The sequence below is a fragment of the Chrysoperla carnea genome, chromosome X (assembly GCF_905475395.1).
Source record: "Chrysoperla carnea chromosome X, inChrCarn1.1, whole genome shotgun sequence".
In the NCBI taxonomy this organism is placed as follows: Eukaryota; Metazoa; Arthropoda; class Insecta; order Neuroptera; family Chrysopidae; genus Chrysoperla; species Chrysoperla carnea.
The window spans coordinates 22,383,529-22,406,789 of NC_058342.1; the positions used below are offsets into that span (position 1 = coordinate 22,383,529).

Sequence of the window (23,261 nt, forward strand, 5' to 3'; positions counted from 1 at the left end):
GAAAGAATTTTCAAAATCGGTCAAGTAGCTTCTGAGTTTATACATTACAAACACAAAAACAAAAAGTCAAAAGTTTCCTCTTTATAATATTAGTTTAGATGACGTAAACTCATTTTTAGGGAGACTTCAATAATTTTTCGTTAGTAAAAATCTATTGAGTACAATTGAATGCGAAAAATATGAACCCGTAATTCAATAAGACTGCGCTCTATTGGTTCATTTTTTTTACATTCGAGTGTACGTAAATAGTTTAAGGGCGGGCATTTTCATCCATTAAGTAAGCACAAGAAAACAAATTTACATTATTTAAAGCAAAATCGATTTATGAGAAGTAATTTTTTTTTTTAATCGAATTTTAAACTTTAGAAGCTTATAGACTTCAAGCTTTAAAGCATGCTGACAAAATTAATAGATGAAAGATGCTCAAAGTTGTCCAAACGCCTCTTAAAATTGTGCATGTATTTATTTTAAAATTTCCTTGGTAATAAAGTATAATATGAGAGCGAGAATACATTTGCTAATTAGTAGCACGCTACTTTTAAAGGAATGCATATTATTAATATGCCATATGTCCATAAATTGAACAGTCTTTCATGAACATTGCTGTAATATTTCTTTTTAAACTTTTATAAACGTTAAAACTAACAAAAGCATGCAGTTTGATATTCATCGAAAGTGTTCTTCGATAAGATTTTTACCGACTCGTTTATTAAGATAGTATTGTGAATAGCAAATGTATTATCGACCTGATAGAAGAGAAAGCATGAATTTAGAATTAAATTAAAATAAAAGTTGTTTATGATATTTCAAATTATCGCATTAAAAGAGCAGATTGATTTAGAAGACCAAATTGTATAGAACTTCGTTAATTATCGTTTATAATTTAAGGACTTCGTTAATTATCGTTTGTAATTTTAAGAATATCTCGAATAATATTAAATTAAATTGAATTTTTACAATAAGCAAAGTTGTAGAAAATAAAATTTGCTACAATTTATCCTGTTAGCAATATATATATAAACAAATTGAATCACAGGGAAATTAGATTAGGAATATCATTACATTTGATTTAGTTGGATGTTTCGTCTCTTTATTGAAACTTCTTCAGCAACTCTAAATTGTAATAATCCAAATTACAATATAACCTCAAATACATAATTACTTAACAAAAATATACAAATAAAAATTCAGAACTTATTTGTTTAGTTTGAGGTTATATTGTAATTTTGATAATTATTATTTGTAATTGCTGAATAAGTCTCAACAAAGAGACGAAACGTCCAACTGAATCAAATGTAATGTTCTTGTTTGGTATTCCCTGTGATTCCATTTCTTTATTTAATTTTCATTTTGGTCGTGAAAAAAATTTTTTTAATGAATCGAAATATTTTCAAAACTGCATAACGTATTTATTACAGTCCTTCTGCTTAGAATTTTTTCTTTAATCACTATGCTCTTCTAATTCAATAGATTTGAAACTCCCTGTATTTTATGTACAATTGCAATTTTTAATCAAATATTTTTTATTCCAAAATGTCTGTTCCAGAAAAGTGATAGTTTATCAAAATTATATGAAATGGATGATAGTCCTGATCGACGTGCCTGGCTGGATAAATTACTGGCATTCATGGAAGAACGACGTACACCAATAACAACATGTCCTACCATCTCCAAGAACCCCCTCGATCTGTTTCGTTTATATTTATATGTTAAAGACAGAGGGGGTTTTATGGAGGTATGCAAGGTGCAGTGTAGTTCCGTCCCATTAATTAAGTTTCTTTTATATGTACTGACTTATTCGTAATTAACTACTAAGTATACTTAAGTATTTTATTCACGTTTATAACGTTGTTTATTATTATATAATACAGTAAAAATAATGTTTATTTCAAAACGTTATCGTTTGAAAAATTAGTCCAGATACCAAGAATCTTGAAGGAAAAACGTATTTTGATTGCAGACAAAGATATCAAAATTTAATTTTTACGATTTTAAATCGAATTTAAAATTTTCCCAAAATAGTTTTAGCAAAAAATTGGAAATCGTTGAGAAAAAATCATTCACCTCAAATGGAATTGATCAGCAAGTGAGTTCCTTCCGTCTCCGAGTATAGAGATACCCAAAAATGAACACTCCAAGTTTAATATGTATCAACTAGCTCGATTCGTGCGTAATTTCGCATTGCGATACCCATGGCTAAAACAGGCTACAGAAATAATATATAAGTGATAAATATCAACAGTAATTTATTTTCTTTTTTTTATAGGCAATTTTATTACAGATATGATATACAAATTGCATACTGAACAAAATTCAATCTTAATATTATTTCTCTTGCCTGTTTATTCCTAAGTGGTACGTTTTTAAACCGTGAGTCTATTTTTCATCTTTAAAATGAGGGGTAAATCATGAAAATGTATAAAGGAATAAGAAAGATCTCGCTATGTGGCAGAAAAAATATATAAATTGCGAAAAAAATATATAAGGAGCATCACCTTTTAATTCTCGTTCCTGCTGTGATTCGGGTGACGTGTCTGAATAACAACTAGAGTCCTTTGGAAAGAATCGAACAGCGATACTTCTCATATTAAAATTCAGGCCACCTTTTGATTTGAACTCTCGCGGAGAATCTTGCTATGGAAATAATTGGCTTCGGCAAGAAAATTTTAGGAGCGATTGTCTACTTGACCAGCAAGTAGACGCTACATCCCTTTCACGTTAACAATACTTGATATCCATATCATTCGCGCGATCCGAACTATCAAATTGGGTCCATCGAATCCCTTCTCTGCTTTAATAACATGTTATATTGATCTCTTAGTCGAGAATAACTCAGTATCGAGAATAATGCCAGATGACTCAGTTTTTTCTTTTTGGAAGCATTGTAATAATGCTTAAATTTTCAATAATTGTCTCTCGGAAAGTGTGCAAAGCATCGCCGGATAAAACCCAATATTTTGTACATTTGAAAATAATTTAACTTCCGTAATACGAACAAAAATATCTCAAAAAGACTCAAAATCTTTATTTTTTACAAACTTCGACATCCCTAAATACGTTTTTTTCGCAGGGTCTAAAATTTGGGGCTAATTTTTCTAATAAAAGAATATTATTTTTACTGTATTTATATTGCATTTTTTTTAATGAAATGAACACAGTGAAATTTCTATTTAAGGGTGTTTTTCTCTCTATTTTTTAATTTTTTTTGGTTTTTCATTTTCTTTTTTTTTTTTTTTTAATTTTCAATTTGGTGTTTGCAAAATTCTTTCTAGAATATTTGTTTTTGAATTCTTTTGAAATGAATATAAATAGGTGAAGTGAGAAATGAGACAGGCAGACCATAACTGGCATTTCAAAAAATGGTGCCTGTTTTTTTTTTATTTTTTATTTTTTTTTAAATAATAATTTTGAAGCCCTTCACCTAGAAAATTCCACTGTTCCAATCAGCTAGAATTTTGCTTTTACATAATATGAATATAGATACTCAGTAAATGGTAGATTTTTCGAGAATTTAAAGACGCGGTTTGAAACGTAAAAAATACACAAGAATTCAAGTAAATTAGAAAAAAAAAATGTTCGAATAATTACTTGATTATACTACTGCTATGTGTCTGTCGTGTTTTAATTGTGCATACTCAAAAAAATCAAGCTCAAAATTGGCATTTTTATGTTGGGGTTTCATAAATTCTATGTAAGATGAATATTTTTTTTATTATTTCAAGTGATTCGATTTAAAATGAAACAAATTACTCTAACTTTCAAAATGTTTCCTGCATATGAAGTTTTCCCGCTAAAAAATGTTTAGAAGCATTGTTGTTGATCAACTGAAGCATTGTCCATGATTTTATAGAAGAAAAAATGTAGCACCAAGCCTATGAGATTTCAGCGCCAAGACTAAAAAAACTGGTAAATCCTACATGTTAGACTCAGCTTTCATTGAATGAAAAGACAAAAGATACATACTGTATTATACATTTTAATGTACTGTGCCTTATTTGCTCCTCTACTCTTTTATAGAAATACACGTCTATAACAGAGGCCACTCACATCATTATTTTTAATATTTATTTATTAATTTTATTTACATCCGAATACATGCAATTTTATGGTGTGAGTGGAGTCGGCTACCGCTCCGCTGCCTGGATTCGAACTCGCAACCTCCGAGGCTAAGATCAAACGGTTAGAGGCGATTACGGCTTTACTCGCTCGACCACTTAGCTGGTTATTTAGATACTATAAAAAGTTTTATTAAAGCCAGGTCCAAACTTAAACAAACGCAGTATTTTGTTTGGAGCTCCACAAATTCTCTAGAAATTCGTGAAAAATGAGTGTGCTTTCCTTCGCCTTTTCATATAGGAAACGTATTCGTGTATGGCTAACTAATTTTTATCGTCTAAGCCACATCAAAGTCTGAATAACCGTATTATTTAAATAGATGATCTAAAAAACAGTCCTTGCCTGCCTGAATCTAGGAAAACTCGACAGGGCATTTCGCCGAAGAGCAAACCACCAAGATGTGCAAATCGAAATGCTTAGAAGCTATAGATAGTTCTTTTTTTCGACAATATTTAATCTGTCAAAAGTAAATGCCTCTCTGGTGTATTTTTTTTTTTAGATTTCTCATTAAAAATTTTAGAATTTACTTTTACGAATCCAATCTTCAATCGTGGCGTTGTATCCACTAAAGTTTTTGTTTCACGCAAGCACTATTTTAATCGTTCTGATCACCGCTTCTTAGACCACTGACGTTGTATGTCCATAAAAATGTAGTTTTAAAAAAAATTTACCATGACAGTGACTACTATAAACTGTCCAACGAAGCATGCGACTACCAGGTATTGATTAATTATGAATTGCTATTTACAAATAGACGTTACGATCTGAGAAATTATAGAAACAAAATGCCCTAGCAAAAATTAAGTTTCATTTTGATTGAATCCCCGCCGTTGGTTATTAAAAGTTCATCCTACATAGAATTTATTATTTATTTTACTACTGTCATCTGTTGTGTTTTTCATTATGTGTGTACAAATTTTTAATGTATTAACCTTTAAAAAATAACTGCTTTTTCTGTGTTTTAATGTTGTACTGTCACGATGTTCGAAAAAATGTGTAGCATTTGTTTTTTTTTATATTATTTTTTTGGAAAATTGGAAGAGATAAAAATTGCATTTATATGTGGTATCTCTTTATTGAAATGTTTCTGTTGCTTAACTCAGACAAAATTGTATATGAATTCAGTAGTTCGCAACTGGATTTGTACCATCGTCAAAGTATGTTTTTGTTGAATCTGATTTGCCGAAAAATTTGAGCACGACGCTCATTGAAGACTGAAGGCAGCCAAGAATCCTTGCCTGTGCCAGCCTTTGCACGGTAATCAGCTGGATCGTTCGTCATTAAATGTTAACGAATCAGCCAAACATTTACCGTTCCAAAAACTCAAATTTTTTTCTTTCCATGACTGATCGTCGGAATCTAAAAATCATTAGAGAAGCACTGCAGGGTAAATATTTTCGGCTTGGAGGATAAAAATCGCAACAACACGACACATTTGCCTGCAATGAAGTGAATTTTTTTGTATTCAACCCGGAATTATATTTCAAATTAATGAGAAAACCGATTTCATTCGAATTCCTTGATGATTTACAAGAACCGTGATAAAATTTAGAAAAATGCCGTTTTGTTTTTATCCGAGAGCTTCTCAGGAGACTTCTTTCGTAGAACTAACGTAGAAATAGAAAAAAAGTTTAAAACGAGTCGGAAAACAACTTCTCCGTCATTACATAGGCAATTCTTAGACAATACTGAGACAAATTGAGAAATTAAAGGCTCTCAAACTTTCTTATACCGAAAGAGGAGATGGAAATATAATCCATTTTCGCTACGATTATATAACCAAATGTTTAAACCTGGTCGGTCCTGGATTTAATGTAATTGCTACTTCTGTGCGTAGGGAAATCCAATTCTTCTCGAAATGGAGGAAGTTTATGCTCTTAAAATTCCCCCTTTCCCTTTTTTTGCCTATCGAAAACTATTTTTTATTGTTACATGAAATATATCTTAGTATTTGGATTTTTAAAATATTACCGGTGGATTTCGTAAACTTTTAGTAATTCGAAATCAGTAGACCTCACTTCGTGGCATATTTTTATATGATTTTATATTGCTTTAAATAATTATTTTCTCGTTCTGGTTGATTTAGTGAAAGCACTGCACTCTTCTATCTTCACTTTCACTTCACTAAATTTTAATAAATTTGTAATTTCATTTTTGTTTTACATATAATGAACTCTACCAAAATTATGGAATAGTCCATAAATTCGTATAAAATTTTGTCTGATTATTTTAAAGCTATTCCCTATAATTTTAGATTTTTTGCATTAAAAAAAATTGAATTGTCTTTTGATTCAGAAAAATTTTTGATACTTTCTAATTTCCAGAAACATTTTTAGTTACGTGGAAAGAAACATCTTTTTTCGTGATGGTACAATTTTAAAACAAGCAAAAAATGCAAAATTTAGTAAATCAAATAACAAAACTTTTGCAAAGTTTAAAATTTCGATGCTTTGTTATTTGATAAGCTTAATATTCGCTCGATTTCAACAAAATTTATTTTGTGAAATGCAAAACTTAGTACAGTCAAACTTGCTTAAATGATATTATATTCACATCAAGAAAATTTTGATAAGTCGTAATTTTAAAATCAAATGGCATTGTAGGAAATTTCCATAAAAGCAAAGATGAAATAAATTTTATTTAACCAGGTTTGACTGTATTAAATTTTGTAAAAGTAAATTATATAATAGATGACAATAGTAATGGGTTATTTATATAGAGTAAGGCATTTATCTTAATCCTGGCGTTTTTCTGCAATCATCGAAATGTAATTACAATTTTATACATGATTCTAATATCCTTATTCCTTTTTCCCCCAACCTCAAAATATTATTTCGAAAATCATCCAACATTTAAAGAAAAGTAGCAACGGATTAAATGAAAAATTCAGTTAAGTTGTCTAAATTTTAGATCATTCTAAATGTGTTTTCATTGAAATTCGTGATTTCAGATTAAATGAAAGGTTAGCGTTATAGGATTCTTGTCTGTGCATCACGCAAAAAACTCATAAAATTGAAATAAACACCACGATACTCGACATAAAATTGTATTTTAAGAAATTATATAATTAAAAAACATACAACCCACTAACATTTCGCTAAATATCGATATTTCGATTGCAACGCAACAATCGTCAGCTAAATTTATTCGTATAACATAATAGAAGGAAGAATGTTGGTAATGTGTTATATGAATAAATTTAGCTACTGGCGATGGTTGCGTTGCAATCGAAATATATAGAATTTCTTAATATACAATTTAAATTTTTTTTTTTTTCGTAAAAGTTAAACGATCATTTTATTCCGAATCGAAATACAATATCAGGTAGAGAAGAAATATTTTCTGAATCAAACAACCTCCTCAAATAGGCGGACTCAATCATAATGCGCGTCAATTCAAGAAAATTTGTATAAAAGTTTCGTTTAATTAAATATAAGATCATTATGATGAATAAAATATAAAAAAGTACATAGTACATAAAACATAGAGTGCTATGATCGTGACGTAGAAATATTAAAATAAAAAGCCTATGTATAAATATATACATATATAATTAAAATGATTACGTCACACGATATTTTACGAACAGTTTTTCTTCGGGTGTTATCGTTTCTCTTTCGAAACAGTTTTTTAACATTGTAACTTTCAAATTATTACTTATTTTTCATCTTTGCTCAACAACTCAAATGTTTCCCGTGTTCTAATATAAAATTGAAGCACGAAATTAACGTTCGTTGAAAACGTGCTAATTTTCATGTTCGTGCTATTCTAGGATCTATTTTTAGAGATATCCTCAATGTCTTATAGGTTTTGTTTAGAATGATCAAAATTTAGTGAAATTTTTCGAAATAATGTTTTTGAACTTTGGGAAATAACTTGAAATGAACAAGAGAACGACAGAAAAGCATATAATAGTGACCCCCTTCATATCAATATCATGCGACAACGAAGCAACGTGAGAAGGTTTTTGTGAATACGAAGCGATCAGATGGCTGGTTGCTTTACACTAGCTGCTCAATATTTCCCCAGCCGCAATAATACCACCTTATGAGCGTAACTGGACACACACAATAACAAGTTTATACAATTTTCCACAGTATGGGGGGGAGGTGTCTTTTTATATGCTTATCGTTCCTCGTCTTATATCTTGGATGTTTCGAATATCTTTAAAAGAAATACGCCGGGATGAAGAAATGTTTTACTCTTTGTATTCTTTTACTAACAAAATTTAATAAAGGCTAAGATACTGTTAAAACTTGTAAATTTTGTAAATATAAATAGCCTGAATTAAAAATACAGGTTGCTTAATCTTTTAAAAGAAAAGTGTCTTAGTTGGAATAATTTTGGGAAAACAGGCATATTCTCTTTCACAACTTCGAATCTTTTTACTGTGTATCTCTTTTACTGATTTTTGCTAACAATACTAACGCGGCAACATTTTTTCGCAAACAAATTTTCATTTACAAACAAAAAATCAGTATCTTTATTTATATTGTGTATAATATCATAGACATAAATTTTCCTTTTTCAGATTTCCCCATCATCCAACAATATCCGTCCTACTGTCCCATATTCCAAGGTATTTTTGAAAATTTTTATTTTATTTTTTTATTTTTAAAAAAACATTAAAAAAACAAACAAACTGAAATTAAAAATCTAAAAATTCGCAAATCTCGTGATTTTTCACTGAAATTAAATATTATTTTCATTCATTTCAAAATTTTGAAAAATAAATATTTTTATTTTTACTAAATTTTTTTATTGAATTTTAAAGGTCGAAAGTTTTTTCATGAAGTTAAGGTCGTTTGATATATTTTGTTCAGGATAAATTTCACGTTTTTAATTTGATTCTCGGTTTGCCAAATATATGTTTTATTTACATTTTTAACTGAATTTTCATTTGATATCGAAATTAATTTTATATTTGTGGATACTTTTAAAATCTATGCTGAATCATTGCTTTTGCAAATTTTTAATTCATTTTATTGAATTAAATCACGAAAGACAATTGACAAAAATACACTCGCACCAAGACTCATCCCGAACCTCTTGGATTCATGCCAAGCGCCTTGGACAGTTCAAATCATACGAGCTGTAGACACAAAATGTAGTTTTTTTCAACTCAACTCATCAATTCTTTCAAACACCTCCATAATTAACTTGCTTTGCATAAACTTTTCTTCAATCAATTCTCGTGTCAATCCCATATAAGGTCTAAAATTGTACATGGTCTCAACAATTTGCCTCACGAAATAATAAATCGAAAAATCGAAATTTCGCAAAATGTCGAAATTTCGATTGCAACGCAACTATTGTCAGTAGCTAAATTTACTCATTATGTAATGTGTAAATTTAGCTACTGACGATGATTGCGTTGTAATCAAAATATCGATATTAAGCGAAGTTGTATGTTTTTTAATTAAATTTTTTTTAATAGAATTTATTAATATACAATTTTATTTTGAGTATCGTGGTATTTATTTCAATTCAATTCGAAGTCAACAAAAATTAATTTTTATAAATTTAAGTTGGTAGAGGCAATGTTAAAGCATAGAAATTTCGTACCCCATTTCGTCTCTTAAACTTTATCAAACGACTTTATACATAAATGGAATTTGGGTGAAAGGTTATTCGATCCATGTTTATTTTTTAAAATTTCATAATTGAAAAAATCATATCAATGATTGAAAGCTTTCGAAAAAAGTTTTAAATATGCATCGAATTCATCGAATTTGAATGTAGTAGTAAGGTTAAACTCTTCATCAAGAATAAGAACATTGCAATAAAAATTACCTTGCAATTTTTATGATTATTTGTGTTGTATCGAATAACCTTTAAAATTTTTATTCAGTATTTTTTCATGAAAAACTTACGAGCCTTTCAAAAATTTATTATTTTAGAATTGGCTGATTATTAATTGAATTTGCACTTATAGCACAAAAAATAGAGAAATTTATTTACTCTAACCTCAAAAAGTTTATAAACTCGTTGAAAATTTGGTTCTAAACAGTTGAAACGATTTAAAATAACATGTCACGTAGAACTTTTGGAAAATTGAAAGTTGAAAAAACATTTTTCCTTCAACAACTTAACTATACATTAACTGAAAAAAGTTAAATTTAAACGATCTATTTTAAACGATATGCACTTTCTTTGTGTTATTATTAGAGATCTGACCACTACGACTTTGGCCTACTAATCGATTAGTCGGTTGTAAAAAATCGACTAGTAGGCCGATCAAGTCGCTCACGGTATCGGAAATATACAGAAATTCCCGTGACACTTGCAAGCTGCAACCACCGCTTGTGAGTTTTTCGGAATTTGGTTTACTTCCCATTGTTTCTTGAATTTTGCTTTTTCACGGGCCAGAGCAATGTTTTTGTGTAAAAGAATAAAGACACTACTGTTATTAAAGTGAAAGAGCTCAATTAAAATTTACTCATAGCAAAAAGAAAGGCTTAATAAAATGATAAGAAATCGGATAATCGGCGCTCCTTGCCGACTAGTCACCGAATACGAAAGTTGCCGACTACCCGGAATATCACTAGTTATTATATAAGCTGATATGCGCGGAACCCTAAACTTTGACATCTATGAGCTATGACGCAAATAAAATTACTTACTTTTTCAGAGACAAAAAGATATTTCAATGACTCATACCTCAGAAAGACCAATTTTTTACAGGAACGAAAAACAATCTAATATCTTTGTTATTTCATGATTTTATAGTGGTGTCACACTTTTTCGATTGAAAAATTGGTAAAATTTGGTATTTCGCGCATATCAGCATATATAATAACATGAACGAAAGTATTTTGCGTAAAAAGTAGCACATCTTGGCCAATTTTGTTATCGTTTTAAAGTTGTTGGAGGAAAACTATTTTTTAATTAAATTTCCCAAAACCACCACGTATCAGCAACTTTGACATTTGATTTTAAATTGTTTCAACTAACTTCAACAAAAGTTTTTAACGAGTTCCTAAAATTTTTGAGCTATTTCTTGTACTATTATTTATTATTTTTAAATTAAATTTTTTACTCAGTAGAATCACAAAAATTTTAATTAGATTTTTATTTAAAATTTCCATAAAAATTTTCTCGTATCATATTTACAATAAATATACTTACGAAGTTTTTTTCTTAGATGAGAATAAAAAGGCGAACATAATTTGGAAATTTCCTTTGAAATTTTCTGATATCATATTTATCAAAAATTGTTTAAAGTTATTTCATAAAGTAATTATTTTTCTCAAAAAATTTGTAGGTAATTAATATTCGGTCGGTTCATTTTTTGTTCCAATAAAAATCTAATTAAAAGAATTGTTAACGAAATTTTTCAACTAAATTTTATTTGCATGCGAATGTAATTTGGAATTTTTAGCAAATATTGGCATACTCAATTTTATTCGGATTTTTTGATTAATCGTATATTTTTTTTTATATATTTTTTTTATTTTTTTGAAAATGTTTACAATTTTTTTTTTTTTTTAAATCGTGAAAATTTTATGTTATTTTTGTCGTCACAAATTTAATGGATTTGATTTAACTTTATTTATCATCTCAATAAATTTCAGTGGATGAAGATAATCATCGTGTACTACTTTCCATTAAGGGGGATTTCTCCAAAACGTGAGGATACGTCGGGTTAATCTAATAATATTAAAATTTGTACCATGCAATTGTTTAGGAAGTATTTTATTTTCTGACAACCGGTTTCTGAAAAAATGTATCTTATCAACTGCATTCTTTTTAAGTTATTAATAATAATAAGATGGGTACAGCACATGAGTTCCCAGCAGATAGACTAAGGTGTTCTTTGTGCCTTCCTTGGAAACTACTCGCCACCCGGAAGCGAATTGTTTCGCAGGGAAAGGTGCTATTTTAAGCAAATGAGGCTACAGGATTCTGTCGATGTCAGAGCCAACGCAGAATCCCACAACTTCTATATCTGAATCTATCTGCTAGGATCGATAGGTCGAAAGCTTCGGACCCAAACATCCCTCAAGCTATGAAGATGGTAGTTCAACCGACAAGTCCTGTCAGGAGAGTTACTATCCTTCGCAACTGTATTCTAGTCAGTTTCAATTAAACACAGTCTACTACTAATGCTCTAGCTGTGCATAATCACAATCTCTCGCATGCCCTGCTCAAATTCTCAGTAATCACAAGATGGGATTGTAATAGCCACTCCTTGATTTGGTAAATTACGGAGCATATTTCTTTGGGAATAACAATCTCAGGAACTCTAAAGCACCAAACCACCAAAAAATAGTAACAGATGTGTCTATATAATTAATTTGCATACATATCCGAGCTCTCAAAGTCATTTGTTCAAAGCTCTCGCCACTCATAATTTTAAACAAGCACCTGTTTTTTACTTTACGATTACAATACTGTTCGTCGCTCCAAAGCAATAATTAGGTCTACAACTACAGATTTTTATTGAGATGATGAAGTCGAAAACAAACACAGGAAAATTCGTATCCCACCAAGAAACGATAAGAGAGGCGCTAGTCTCTTTTATTTAAGTTTCACAATTTTATCTTTTTTAAGTGAATCGTACATATATCTTCCACGAGTTTTCACTGTTTATTTATTTAACGAGACACACCATGTGACGAAGACTTAAGTCGGGATTTCACTGTAATAAAAAAAGTGATTATTTACTATAGCATTTTCAAGAAAAACGTTATTTAGATGGCACAAGTTACTTTTATTTTATAAAAAAAAAGGCGTGGATATAAAAAAATACAATTTTGATAATTTTCATTAAAATAGAATCAATCAAATTTTAACGAAAGCTAGTAACGTTAAAGACCATAAGTAGCACATTTCGTAATTCGCTTATAAAGACTATAAGGATTACTCGATTTCTGACGAAAATCTATACAGCTAGAAAGAAATTCGTGGATGATGCTTTTTCATCGTAAGAATTTACAAATCCATAACACTCGTAGGGCATTATGAATTATGCTAGTTTTCGTAACATCTCAACAAATTTCGGAATTTTTCGTAAGAAATTAGCTGATTATATGCTCTGTAAGAATCCACAAGTCGAAATAACTCTTCATACGAGAAAACGAATTGTTCCAGTCCACTCCAAAAAAATCAACCGACTATAAAAGTCTCGTTAGACAATCACAACTCGTACTAGTTTTCAAAGCAATTTACGAATTACGTGTTACTCTTAATAGGCCAATAACCGGGTACTTTTTTTCTGCAATTTTCTACAGAAAGGATTTTCTTGTTGTTCAAGAGTATTTCCCGAATGTAAACCCGAGTTGGTGGGATTGGGGGGGGGGGTTGAATTTCAGCCACCATCTTGGAAAACGTGTTGAAACGGACGATTAGAACTCGCGCCAACTTGAGTTTACATTCGAGGAAGATACCCCTGAACATAATCCAGCAAGAATATTGCATTATGAAGTCATTTTTTTCGCTCTGGCTAGTATGAGGAGTGTCGACACAACCTATCCATTATTTTTTTTCTAATTAAAATGACATTTTTTATGAAATAAAAGTAATTCGAGTCGTCTAGTTAGCACATTTCTTGAAGGTGCTATAGTAAATATTACCAAAAAAAAGTGTCTTTCATCGTAGAAATTGTATAATTTGTTCATATTCGATTTCAACAGTTGTATTTCACTCAAATTCACTCATTTAGAAAACGTAACAAGCTTTAAATCAAACAACGCGCGTACGTCAAATTTTTATTTTATTTGTTGTGTTTAATAAAAGAAGCTTCAATTAAAAAAAAAAATGAAAAAAAATATATAGTTTAGTCACCTTTTCCTGTTAGTAAAATTGCTTTTGTGGAATTATTAAATATTGCATGATCGACGAATTACAAGGGGAAGGTTATTAATTCAAAATATTGTGTTGTCTAATTTAGGTAACCAAAAATAAAACTTGGAAAGATATTGCTGGTATGTTGGGTATTGGGGCATCGTCAAGTGCGGCATACACATTAAGAAAACATTATACTAAAAATTTATTGGCATTCGAGTGTAAATTTGATAGGGGTGGTATTGATCCACAACCGATTATTAATCAAGTTGAGGCCACATCTAAAAAGAAGGGTGCTAAATCAGCGTCAATACCTTCACCAGGTACTTACTATCATTTTTCTTTTCTTAAATAGGCTTAATTTTCTTTGTTTTGAATATTTAAAAAGTGAAAGAATTAACAGAAATAATCGAGCGTACAACTTTGTAAGAAGTTGTACCTTAAAAATGTTTTCCCTTATTCAGTAATCTTCGCTCATTTATGTTATGCAATCAATGAGCAATGAGCATCAGTTTATGTTATGCAATTTCATGAAGAAATTGCAATTGTTCTTGAAGAAACAATCCTAGACTTTCCGAAGATCTTATATCGTTTTCAAGAGGCCCTCTATTAGCAAAATTGTTGCGGCTATTACAGGGCTAGGCGGAAGGTGCGCTGAACTTCAGCGCCTATCACTGTATCACGACGACACTGTTCAAATTTTGGCATGAGACGATAGACTCGTTTGAGTATGATTTTATTCGACGTTAATTCAGTTGACGTCAAAACACTCTTGTTATTCTTAAACAGCTCCATGGTTTATGGAGTAATGGCCGGGGATGCGCACACCCTTTTTCGATGTTACAACGGACCCTATGGTCTAAGTGTGCCCTACCCCTGGACAGCCAATCAATAAAGCTTTTGTTTATTGATTCGCTTAAGTTTCGCGATCTAAACCTCGATTTTCGAAATAAATTTGTACAATATGTAAACGATAACAATACAACTGAAAAGATCAAATAATAAAAATTTATGTCATGACTGGGTTGTCTTTATTAGTCTCATGTAAACTCATATTCTTTCACTTTTAAAATAGTTTTAAACACTTTTAATATTAAAGTTCTTTGATAACACCTGTATATGGAAGTCGTGTGAGAATGGTATCACATCAGATTTATATATATTCTTTGAATAATAAAACCGCATGTCTAATATCTAAGTGTGAATATCTATGAAAATATGTATTTTGCTAATGTCTAGGTTCATCTAACTCACAAGATTCATTTCCAACACCTGGTTCAAGTGGGGCATCCATGGATGGTTATGGTGGCTACGGTTATCCACCAGGTAGTCAACCGGATTACAATTCACCACAAATGCAACAACGTCCATCGTCACAAACAAACGCACCAAGTCCACATCCAAATGCGAATGTTATGAATCATCAAGGGAATAATCAAACTGGCGACAATATCAGTGTATCGAATCCATTTGATGATGGTGCTTCAGGAGGTCAAGGTCCACCACGGTATGGTAGTGGTGCTCCACCTGGCTCACATCAATTTGGTCCTGGTCCAGGTGCAGGTGGTTCACCACGACCTCAAGGAGGAATGCCTGGACAAGGGTATACTGGACAAACTGGTTATAATCAGTATCAAGGTACTGGAACTAGTCCAGATCCATATCAAAATTATCCAAATAATTCGAATTATCCACAAACGACACGAGCATTATCCAATTATCCACCATATAGTCCAGATACTGAAAGGTAAGATTCTCTTTTACGATCTTTTTTTTTTTAGATTGATTCCATTAACTTTCTACGTTTTCCTTACGCTTCTATGTTCGCATACTGGGACAAGAAAGGTTTAAATATGCTTGGTATTAAACCTCATTTATTCCTAAAGCTAACTTTGTGTAATCAGGGTGACTTTATAGTATCGATCAGAGAAAATGATAAAAAAAAGACTTGAGTATTCACCGAAAAAGGGCCAACTCGACCCAGACCAACTGAACATAATGCAATGAGTAGATTTTTCTTAAGAGATGTTGAGTTATCGCTAGTCTATACACTACATCAGAGGTGGCATTAAATAATTTTGACTTCGTGATTATTGGGATTCGCAATTATTATTTTTTTAATACTTCACAATCAATTATAAGCTTTATAATACTTTAAAGCGTACTTTGTGATCGGCGGCGTACCCAAAATATTGGTTCTTCATTCCGGCTCAATATACCTGAGTGAATATTTTTTTATCAGAAAATGAAGTAATTTTAAGAATTTCAAATTATAATTTCCAAAAATTAACCTTCAATTGATCATACGATCCAAATAAATAAATTGAAAATGACCCAAAATAGTTATTAATGAAACTCTTTAGTCTCGCTTGGGAATTATGATTAATTTTATATTTATTTTTTTAGCAGGGGAGGTTATCCACCGGCCAGTAGTATAAGTAGTACAAGTATGGCATCAAGTAATAGTAATCCAGCTGTTACTGGAAGTGTCCCAGCGCCTGATCCTTATAATAGATATAATATGAATACAACGGGTCCAGGTGGTACATTTACGCCACGACAAGGTTATGGTATAAATACAAATCCGTCAACAAGTCAACCTAGTGCACAATCTCAATCGACCGGCTATACAGGACAACCGGAATACGCCAGGAATGATTATACTGTAAGTATTGTTAATTTTAACTAGAAATTATCTTAGAATAGGAATCTCCTTCATAGTCAAATTTTGAAAAGCTTCTTGCAGTAGTTTAAATCAATTAAATAGACAGTACCCACAGGGCGTAGACGATGACTGGTTTCTTCGATAAGTGCTAAATGGCATCCAGGTTCAATTATTACGTGAGCCGACATATCATTGAAAAATTAAACGCTGGAAGACCTTAAGTTTACTCACAGTATTTTGTTTTAATTAACATTCAAGACTAACATGAATTTAATGTTCTATAGAATTATCCTGGTGGTACGCCCGGTCAAACTTCACCAGTTAGCGGTAGTAATCAAGTATTTGGTAATGGTAAAGCCATGCCTCCACCTACAACTCAACCTCGTAGACATCCAGATTTTGCAAAAGATCAACAACCACAGTATCCCCCTTACAATCCACAAAAACCTCAGATGTATGGTAAGTATCTCACATTAAATATTCAATAAAATATCCTAAAAAATATTTGTAAATAAATAATTTTTAAATTATAGGTTGGCCCAATAATCAATATCGAGGTACGTACAGTGGACAACCTCAAGGTATTCCTACAGGACAAACTGGTCAATGGCCACAAGCGAATGTACCGCCACGGGGTGGTCCACCTCCACCTGGAGGACCAGCTGGTGCTAATGTACCACCTGCAACAAATTCTGCAACATGGGGTCCTGAACATAGGTATCCACCTGGCGCACCTGGTGCAGCGGGCGCAACTGGGACATATCCAGCACCGCAACCAGGACAACCTCAATGGAATCAAATTCCACCAAATCCGGTTGGACAAAATACTGGAATGCGTCCAACAATGGTTGCAAGACCACCTTACCGTGCTGAAGGAAAACCACCTTTCAGTATGCCTCCACCTCAAGTACTTAATAAGGTAAAATTATATTTGATATCATTATTATTTTTTTACAGACATTTCAAAGTAAATCAAGCTCTTTTAATTACCTTCAGAGTACAATAAAATTTTGAAAACTTTGTATCTTTTAATACCCCCCTATCGAGGTATTTATTTCTATAAATCATTACCAAGATTCGATATAACCGTCTTTCAATATATACTGAACCGCAGTGGATAATTTTTCAAACATTCATCTTTATTATTAATTTATTTTACGAATTTTCAAAGAGGGTTAAAAGAATTTGTTATTTTTTATTGTTACAGTCATCCCCAACAAGTGGCGGTATGACGACATCATCGTACACACAACAACCATTACCAAAACGTGAAATAACATTCCCTCCGGACAGTGTTGAAGCTGCCACCGCAATGTTCTATCGACGAAAACGTTTAACACGTATGGATGTAGCCCCCTTAGATGCATGGCGAATAATGATGAGTTTACGCTCTGGTCTACTATGCGAAACAACATGGGCACTAGATGTATTAAATATATTGTTATTCGATGATACAGCTGTCGCATATTTTGGTCTTGCACATTTACCAGGCCTCTTAGATACATTACTCGAACATTTTCAACGTAGTCTAACCGATATGTTCGAACTAGCTGAATTAACGGACTCGGATAAACCATGGTATGAACTACCGAAAAAGAAATATGAGGAAGTGGATTTAGGTAAGTTATAAAATTCATTCATTCATTGAAAACCTTCCATAATTTTATTCTAATATAAAAAAATCAATGCAAAAGGGTGTCGTTTTTCATTGCTACACTTTTTTCCATCTAGCCCCTCAGCTCGCAAACAAATCAGAACGATAACGTGCCATAAGGAACTCCGTTCCAATAATTAAAATTTCCATTTCTGAACTGCCCTTTTATGTAATAATATAACAGACATTAGTGCTTGCTGACTATACCTTAACTTCCGCATTGTTTCACATATTTATTTCTTACATTTTCCCAAATTTATGACATTTCTTTTACATGATCCTTATTAAATCATAATTAGTTTTGGATATTCTAAAATTTTTTTTGTTTAATTTAGGTGCTGTTACCACACCGATTGATTCCAACGATCATGTGGTATTTTTAGCAAATACACCAAATTATAGTATGACGACAAGGAAAAACGCACCGGTTAAAATTGTACCCAAAGATGATGAAATATTTATTTTGGATAATCATCGAAGTTGGGATTCCGAGCCTGATCCAAACGAACGTTGTGTTATGGCACAAATAACATTTGAACCATGGCAATTAACAAGTTCTGGCGTTGAAATGAATCCAACCGATCACATATTAACATGTTTTCAAGCTGAATTTGGTAATGTACCTTTTGCACGATTATTAAAACCATCTAAAAAACAAAAATTGGAAGAAAATGTTAAAATTGAGGAGGATAAAGATGATAATACGACCGTAGATATTAAGGAAGAACCTCAAAGCGATAACGAAGACAATACCGATAAACGTAAAAAAGTTAGTGAAGTGATAGAAAAAGATAGTGTTGTTACAAAAAGTGATAAAGAAAGTGATGAAACACTTAATAAAAAGCGTACAAAAACATTAAATAGTGATGTAATCGAATCAAATGATGATTCAACGCCAAACCTCACGACGACGGCCACCACCACCACGACCACGACGCAGCAGCAGCAGGGAGAGAAAGAGAAGGTTAAGACTGAACAGCAAATAACAAAAGTACCAGTTGACATTGAAGATGATGGATTGACTCGAGGTGCCACAAATGAATGTAGTATGGATCCATCGGACGTTAAAATAAAAACACCGAGTTTACCGTGTAAACAGACCAAATTAATAACAACACTTGGTTCGATCAAGTATAAAGTGAATATTCAAGATGAAGCGGGTGTTTTGAAACGACGTCGTATGAGCGATTATGAAGATGAACCATTCTCACGAGACGAACCATCATTATGTTTAATAACCGAAACACAAGAATCTCTTGGTCGACGCTGTATTTGCATATCTACAATATTACGTAATCTAACATTTATACCTGGCAATGAGTTAGAATTTGCTAGAAATTCAACCTTTCTTGGTTTACTAGGTAAGTTATCAAAAGTATTCATATAAATTCTGTATTTTATGTTACATTCCAGTAATTTTTTTTTATAGAAATATAATCTTTTAGTAACTCATATCTCACGGGGAGAAAAAAATTCGAGCTATCGAGTTTTTCGACTTATCAAGATTTTTCACTTAAAGAATTTATTTATATCATATACTCCGACTTATAAAGGTTTTTTTTTTTCTTCTAAAAACAAATTTTTCAAATGGAAGATTCTGTTTCTAAATGTTTGCTTAATAGAGAGAATTAATGCAAATATCTTAGGACAAGGATGACGAACCAATGGCACGCGGCACAATATTTTGGGCACGCCACCGATCAAAAAATTCACTATGAAGTATTAGATTACGAACGAACGTGAGTGATCTTACGAACGCTTGTTTTTTAGTTACATCGTGGACTACAATTTTCATTATGAAACAATTCACAAGTCCGTTAGAGCAAAAGGAATTAATTGCAATTGCAATGAAAGGTAGAAATAAACAGTCGACGTCGTCGATTAAATATGTTAGCAAATATTGTCAAACGAGCGCTCTCACTTTTTGATGCTTTCATAATCAAGGTTAGATAATTTAGCGCATCAAAGATATTCCTCTTGCCTTAGATATATTTAATAATACATTTTCTTATTCTGGGTAGTGCCAATCCAGGATTTATTGCCGAATAACAAAGCAGCTTTAATCCTGGTGTAGGAAAAAATGTAGCTTTATTTCTAGGAAGAACTGAGAAAGCAAAATTACTTAATTTGTTTTAGATCATGTTAATCTATTTGAACTTTGTTGATTTTCTTGAAATTTAATGGCATGTCTTTCAAAATTTTCTGATTCATGTTATTGTATTTGCACGATAATAGTCCTAGCAAAATCGAAATCTTCCAGCTTTGATAATAATGACTACAGAATTTCTTTAGTGCAGAGGTCCTTAAACTTGTTTAGTCTATCATCCACTTCAAGAATCAATTATTTTTCAGCGCCCCTAAAACGTGTTATATCAGTCTTATCCTATTACATTTATCCTCTACAAGTTAGCCTTACCACCCTGTAGGTCTCTAGCACCCACAAGGGGGAGTTATCGTCCATTTTGAGAAAGACTGCTTTAGTGATATCGATAGTTTTTTCATAATCTCATCAATTATGATCTAAAAGTGTAGAGTCGATAATACAAATCACTGCTTAACTTAGGCTAAGAGTTAACCGTTCTGTTGAGCTTAACATTTAAAGTTGTTGTACCTTTATCATACTATTATGCCGCCAAAGGTCTTCCCAAATAAAATAAAAATACTCTCTTCAATTTGTCAAAAGCCTTCTCAAAGTCTACAAATAAAGTAGCATACACCTTTTCTACTTATTAATTGCACTCAGGTTAATATGGTTTTGTGGGTTTCTTAGGAAATATTTCGCTAATTTTTTTTCACTGAATTTTTTTTTAATGGATTTGTAGCCCCATAAACCTATTATTTTGTTTTTATTAATAATTAATTTTTCTTTTACTAGGTAAATTGTTAATATTGCATCATGAACATCCGGTTCGTACACAGAAAACACGAAATTATGATCGCGAAGAAGATGCTGATTTTGCGGATTCATGTAGCAGTTTACAGGGTGAAACTTACTGGTGGTGGGATTATCTAATGCAAGTTCGAGAAAATGTACTCGTTGCGACTGCAAATATATCTGGACACATTGATTTGGAACCGTATCCAGAGGAAATAGCACGACCTATCTTGGATGGTTTACTGCATTGGGCGGTATGTCCATCAGCACATGGCCAAGATCCATTCTTAAGTGTGGGCCCATTCTCAATGCTCTCGCCACAACGTTTAGCATTGGAATCGCTATGTAAATTATGTGTAACAGATGCAAATGTTGATCTAGTGATTGCGACACCCCCGTTTTCTCGCTTAGAACGATTATGTAGTGTGCTTACAAAATTATTATGTCGTAGTGAGGAACAAGTATTACGTGAATTTGCTGTGAATTTATTACATTATTTAAGCGCAGCATCTTCAGCAATGGCTCGAGTTATTGCGTTACAATCGCCATGTGTCTCGTTGTTAGTGAGTTTTATTGAACAAGCTGAACAAAGTGCACTTGGTATTGCAAATCAACATGGTATTGGTGCGCTCCGGGAGAATCCCGATGCAATGGGAACGAGTTTAGATATGTTACGCCGTGCTGCGCACACGCTTTTACATTTAGCACGACATCCGGATAATAGACCGTTATTTATACAACAGGAGCAACGTTTACTTAGCTTAGCAATGAGTCAAATATTGGATCAACAGGTTGCAAATATTATTTCAAGTGTGCTATATGAGTGCTCAGCGCCGTTTTCATCGCGACGTCGAAGTATGGTGCATATACATCATGATACAGCGTCCTCTTGTTCATAGTTCGAAAAAGTTTTTTTCAATTCATCATCATCATAAATAAACTCCCCCTCTCTGCCCCCATTCTTTATACGTTTCCCATCCCCCCCCCAATCATGTTTTAGATCATCCAGAAAGTAAAACTTTGTGATTTAAGTGAAACTCTTGTGGAAAAAAGTAAATTGTATATATATTTTGAATTGTGTGGAAAAAAGACCATATTTAAAAAGAAAAACATTAGTGCGCATGTTATGCACATGCGTACATGCGTATTTTCATCCAAGAAAAAAATAAAACAACTTGATGACATTCAGTAATATCGTTATTATATATAAAATTAGTTAAAACTGTAGAAAAAAATCATGATGAAAATTTTTAGGAAAATGATTGTACTAAAATCATAATTTTACAAAATTTAAATAAAATATATTCTTTTTAAACAAAAAATAAAAAATGCGCCGCCATTGTCGCTACATTATGTATATTTAAAAACAAAAGAAAAATCATTGTGCAAAAAAGAGCATCAAATTAGATGCAAACTAAAATGATTTTTAGTCGATTTTCATTTTTTGTTTGTTTTAGGACTAAATTTCTTTGACGAAAAATCCATGCTCTTTTTGTAATTTTACTCATCTTTTAAATTTGATAGTACAGTGAAAATTTTCAATGAAAAAAATTCACGTGTGAAAATTTAGTGAGATGTTAAAGAAACTTGATTCGTATTTTAATCAGAAATCATTAAATTTATCGTAGAAGAGGGGATATATGGTATTATTTAAAAATATCTCTAAATGACGAAATGCTAAATATTTTTAATATTCCCATTCAAGTATTCTGCTCTGACACAGGATGTGGTTTATGAAAAATCACGCCTTCATGTCTAGAAGTGATAGAGAAAAGATCGCAATGGGCGGTGTATCGAAACAATTGACTTCTAAGAAAACAGAATATATCTCAAAATAGGAAAAATTCATTTTCTTTAAAATTTTCTCTAAAGTCACTCGAAGGTGAATTTCCAATATCTACAAAAATAGAAAATTTCTTTTAAATCATTTAAAATAATTCGAACATATTAATGCGAAAATTCTGTTAATTTAGGCAAAATCAAACTTAATTGTATCAGAAGTCAGATGAAAAAAACAAGAAAGAATTTTGAACTTTAGAAAAGCTAGGAAATCTTGATTTGGTTCTTTAAAACTTAAAAATTTTGATCAAGCATACGAAAAACTTAAAAAATAAGTAAAATTTAGGTTAAAATTGAAGATTCGGAATAACCGGCTAGCCTGGCAA

At 31.6% G+C, this 23,261-nt stretch overlaps 1 protein-coding gene across 5 annotated transcripts in view; it reads left to right on the forward strand.

Annotated features, from left to right (window-relative positions):
* The window catches only part of LOC123302694 (trithorax group protein osa), a 59,504-nt gene extending 37,093 nt beyond the window's left edge, over nt 1-22,411 (forward strand). For 2 of the 5 annotated variants that reach the window (XM_044885730.1, XM_044885732.1), the window contains 10 exons: nt 1,547-1,744; nt 8,648-8,695; nt 14,009-14,225; nt 15,142-15,649; nt 16,309-16,567; nt 16,852-17,026; nt 17,101-17,486; nt 17,775-18,186; nt 18,557-19,582; nt 21,097-22,411. In XM_044885730.1, coding sequence (XP_044741665.1) covers nt 1,547-1,744; nt 8,648-8,695; nt 14,009-14,225; nt 15,142-15,649; nt 16,309-16,567; nt 16,852-17,026; nt 17,101-17,486; nt 17,775-18,186; nt 18,557-19,582; nt 21,097-21,995 — 4,128 coding nt within the window. In that variant the 3' untranslated portion in view covers nt 21,996-22,411. The remainder of the gene's footprint in view (nt 1-1,546; nt 1,745-8,647; nt 8,696-14,008; nt 14,226-15,141; nt 15,650-16,308; nt 16,568-16,851; nt 17,027-17,100; nt 17,487-17,774; nt 18,187-18,556; nt 19,583-21,096) is intronic. The other 3 variants (XM_044885731.1, XM_044885734.1, XM_044885733.1) reach the window with 3 other exon arrangements.
* Nucleotides 22,412-23,261: the final 850 nt, after the last annotated feature.